The 4,699-nt window shown below is 52.7% G+C and overlaps 1 protein-coding gene across 1 annotated transcript in view; it reads right to left on the bottom strand.

Annotated features, from left to right (window-relative positions):
- PTCHD3 (patched domain containing 3) overlaps positions 1–3,053 on the bottom strand; it is a 10,323-nt gene extending 7,270 nt beyond the window's left edge. Inside the window, exon 1 of the mRNA XM_021389322.1 lies at positions 3–3,053. Within this exon, the coding sequence (XP_021244997.1) occupies positions 3–517 (515 nt within the window). The 5' untranslated portion in view covers positions 518–3,053. The remainder of the gene's footprint in view (positions 1–2) is intronic.

The following is a 4,699-nucleotide window of genomic DNA, read 5'->3' as shown; positions in this document are numbered from 1 at the left end:
GCCCGGGCAGGGCGCTGCCGTTGGCGAGCAGCGGCAGCAGCGGGTTGGCGCTGGCGCAGGCGCCGCCGCTGCGGGCGCAGAGCCGCTCGTACTCGGCGTCGCGCACGGCGCCGTCCAGCCGCAGCACTTCGTCCCGCGCCGCCCCGTCGAGCACCGAGGCGTCGTCGCCCGCCGCCACGGCGATGAGCGCGGCGTAGGCGCCCTCCGTGGGCAGCCGCGCGGCGGAGAAGCGCTCCGAGTCGTTGGTGGGGAAGTGCCGCCGCACGAAGTCGCGCTCGGCCTTGGCGGGCCCGCCCGTCGGCGTGAACTGGCCCTCGATGTCGTTCGTCTGCAGGCCCGGCAGGAAGAGGAAGCCGGCGCCCAGCCCGGCCGACAGCAGCAGCGGCAGCAGCACGAAGGGCCAGGGGCAGGCGGCCACGACGCGCCCCAGCGCTTCGAAGAGCCGCGTCAGGGGCCGCTCCACGCAGTTGGTGTTGCTGCAGGAGCAGCGCTCCCGGGAGGACCGCGGCTGCCCCATGGCCGAGGCGGCGGCACGGGCTGGCGGCTGCCGCTCACCCTCAGCGTAACGCTTTCGCTCCGCGGGAGGAAGACCGCCTCCCCGCCCGCCGTAACTGAAACACTGAGCGCTCCTCAGCCGCGCCGCTATAGGCCGTCCCCGCGCTGACTCACCGCGCCCGCTGCCCCCTCACCCCAGCACGCAGGCGGGGCCGCGGGGCTGCCCCTCCGCGCCCGGGATGTCCCACGGGCGGGACGCCGGCTCGCTGCCGGGGCTGCCGTCCGTTATCTAGCGACGATAACACCTGCAAACGCCCGTGCCCCCTCCAGCGGTGCTGCAGCCGTTCCTCCGTTCCCCGCTCTGGCCGCTGCCGCGGCTGTCTGCGATGCTGCTAAAAGCCGGAATCGCGAAGCGCTCTGCGGCAAGCGAACCAAAGCGCCGTGCCGGGGCGCGTTTTTTTTACCTGCCTGGGCGCAAAACATAGAACCCGCTGATGTGCTTTGTACTGTTTCCTCTTTGGGCGAACGAGTTTACAGAATGGGAACGAGAACTGCAGAAATAAAGGGCTTGGAAACGAGATTTAGTGTCTGGAATGGGCAGGCGACTAAAATCTCGCTGTTACAATACATGGCAGCGTTGTGCAGTAACAATGATAGAAAGCATCCTTCCAAGCGCACAACGTACCCGGCAGCCTGCTGTTCTTCACTCTCTGAAGTGATATTGATTTGAGTGCCCTCAGGCTGAGAAGAAAATTAACCGCAGATGCGACGCTTCTGGGTGTCTTGCCAATTAACTCAGACAGGTGCTGCTTCTTGCCCTTCTTTGAGAAAAGCAGCTCTTTCCTACCAGTGCTTCCAGAGAAAAGTTACTTGATGTCATGGGGGCCCTCGGTACGTTACTGGCAAGGAGTTATGGCAACAGCTGGAAGTGGCAGCCTGTGTTCTGTGGAGATAACTGCAGAGGAAACAGATGTATGCACAATTCAGCATCAGCTGTGTCTGTCCCCACAGCAAGACACTAAGGAGACTGTGAGGACGTTCTGGCAGTGGACCCGTTTGTGGACGGTCCGTTGAGCTTGCAGCAGATGTGAAGTGAAAGTATCCACCTGAATGCTTAACCAGTAAAAAGCAGCCGTAAAGGGTTAGGAATTGTTTTAGGCTCATCGAGGAAGAAAATAAAAGTTGATGGCTTGTTGTGGCTCTAGGAATTTGTGTGTTCCCAGGCAGTGCTGGAGTTTGTTTCTGGCTCCTCAGGAGCAGGGAACGAGCTCTGGTAATGATCCAGAGATAGGAGATGGGCCGTTAGATGGAGGTGCCCAGTCAGGGTACCCCGCACACTTGGCACAGGCAGGTGCCTGTGGGTTAACTCTTTCTGAGTCTTGGGCATTTGTCAAAGGCTCCACCACCTCTGAGCTCAGAGGAGTTTTCAAGCAGAAGGTAATCATCTCCACTCTTCTCTGCTAGAATTTGGATTCTTATCCTCGTCCCCAGGCCTATTCAGGTATTTTATGTGAACATCTAATTGGAAGAAATCTGCAGTATTTCTCAGGGTAGCGCTAGGAACTGGGCAAGAGGATTTTCCACTCCCAGTAGGCTACTGTTTTTCTTTCTTTGTGGCTGTAATCAAAGCCTCACTACTGATGGTTATGTTGCATTGGCAGGATCTAAAACCACTCAAGCTGAAGTGGAACCTGAGCACAGCTCTCCCGTTCTGTAGGCAAATGTTTCCTTTGCTGCACTGGTAGGTAAAAACAGAGATGAAACCTAGTATTTGCGTGAATACCTGACAAATAGGGGTTGAAAGTACCTCACAGGGACTGCGAGGTAATGGAGCGACGGGGGCAGTGGTTATGCTTGATACAAGGTCACCAGAAGTCCTATCTTCAGCTGATGATGTGAAGATGAGTAGTGCTAGCCAATACAGAGATAACTGAATTCAAAAGAATTAAATAATCTGCTTGCAAGATCTCAGGTGCGCTGTGAGCATATGCTGATGTTTCCAGACAAAAAAGCAGACAGTGAAGATACAACTAGGTATGCAGATAAGCACTCCCCGGTAGACATACATCTGGGACTAAGGTGTGGGCAGAGGAAAAGAGATAGGGAGCTTCTGGTTAACAGAGGAATTCCTCAGATGGTTTATGTATTACAGGCTCCAAGCAAAGCAGGCTACATAAGATCTACCTTGCACTTCTGCCGTTGAACGTACACTTCCAGCAATTTGCTGTAATTCTTAACAGCACAGTCTCCAATACAAGGAACAGGTGAATAACAGATAAGAGAAAGACTACTGATGACTTGCTAGTTCACCTGTGGGCTTGCCTGCCCCAATTCTGACTTCCTTGTAAGCAGGACTGTCCTGGTTTTGGTTGTGATAATTTTCTTCCTAGTAGCTGGTATGGTACTGTTTTGTGGAGGCAGGATGAGAAGCCTGTTCATAACACAGCAGAGTTTTAGAGGACTTTGAGCCATACTTACGCAGAGCCTACGAGTTGGTCGAGGGGCTGCTGCTGCTCAGGGACTGGCAAGGCAACGTTCAGCTGGTGGCTAACAATTGTATTATGCANTTGCTATGGAAGTTGCTAGGCTTGCTGCCAAGTGTCAGCATTAAGACAAAATGAATTTATACAACAGGTGCTAGATACATTATTACTGCTGACCAGTTACAGAGAAATGCACCTGAGTAAACATGCATACTGATCTTTGCACCAATAAGCAAACAGCTGCAATGAAGATACATACCTCTGAGAGGTTAGATTTAGATGGTGTTCAAAAAAGTAATTCATTTTTAGAGGCTCTGTCCTTTTCTACAGGTTCTTAAGGTAGCATCAGTATAGTATGAAAGCATCTCCTAGGCTGTAAGCACTACTTAGAGAAGCTTTCCAGCAGACAGATCTGCTACCAGCCATTCACTAAAATGCCCACAATGACTGGATCGAGGATTCTCCAAGAAACACTCCCAGTGGGAGACTATGCATGTGGTGGCACTGCACCGGGACAATAGAGCTACCTTGTGCCCCATTAGGAGTATCCTCCAAGCTGTAGAACATTTCTAAACTTGAAGAAAACCTCTTGGATCCAAGCAAGATGAACCTGGTAAGCTACCATATCCAATTCAGGTTGCACCCTTTTGGGTAAGCCATGATTTTTACACACATAAAAAGCTGCGTAGGCTGGGACTGCATCTAGCTGAAACCTCCTACCAGACTCTAATATGAGCAGCACATCACAGCTGCCAAACTCTTGGGAAGTCAGTGCGGTAGAGTAATCCAATGGGTGTACAGATGTGACTTGGTGGAACCACCCTTGCTCTGGCTGTGCTCCCAAATGATGGGGCCTGAGACAGCTGACACCCAAAACAGCATGTCCTAGTCAGCTTGGTGCATCACGCAAGATCTAGTTCAAAAAGCCCACCATCTGAGCAGAGCTTTATTCCTCAAGCAATGCACACAAACGCTGCCCTACAACTGTCAAATACAGGACGGCTCACCTTCCACATGAACAAAGAGAGGGCAGACTAAGTTCTCCGTGAAGGCAAGGAAGGCTCAGGATTCTCTGAGCACGCAGAATGCTTAAAGACTCACACAGACTTGCAGCAATTTGTGAAGTTAACGTTGGTTCAACTGCACCACAATCGAGGTGGCGGAAAAACAGTGCAACGAGACCTGAAAACGGTGTACTTCCTCCTCTCTTTCTGGCATCCTTCCCTTTTTGGACTTGTCTTTACAAAGCATTGGCAGAGCCCTGTGCTGCACAGACTGGCCAGCAGCTCCTTGTCCCCTTCCTGTGTAAGGTCAAGTAGGACCTGGTGGCTGTGCCTGTTTGTGCCACAGTTACAGCACTCTGACTGCTAAAAGAGCATGGTTTGTGGTGGCCGTTGACATAGCTACAACACATGCAAACACACCCTTAACAAAAAAAGAAGATTCTTATGAGATGGGGACCACATAAGTGATTGATGGCTTCGCAGGATGGATTGCTGGGTACAAGCATTCAGGCTACACATGTGCGAACAGAACTCCAGCTCAGGGATTAACCTGGTGCTCTGCATGAACCCCACTTAAGCAAAGGGGAGCACGCGCACGTTGGAGTGAAAGCAAAGAAATGCGTTTTGCCTGTTTTTACATGTCACGAGGGCTGCGTCTTCAGAACCACTTCGCTCAGCAGCAGCCGAAGGAGCCCAGGCTCCGCCAGACCCGGAGCG

Source organism: Numida meleagris, chromosome 2, assembly GCF_002078875.1.
Source record: "Numida meleagris isolate 19003 breed g44 Domestic line chromosome 2, NumMel1.0, whole genome shotgun sequence".
Lineage (NCBI taxonomy): Eukaryota > Metazoa > Chordata > Aves > Galliformes > Numididae > Numida > Numida meleagris.
The sequence above is the reverse complement of the archived record's forward strand: the minus strand, read 5'-3'. Positions and strand labels throughout refer to the sequence as shown.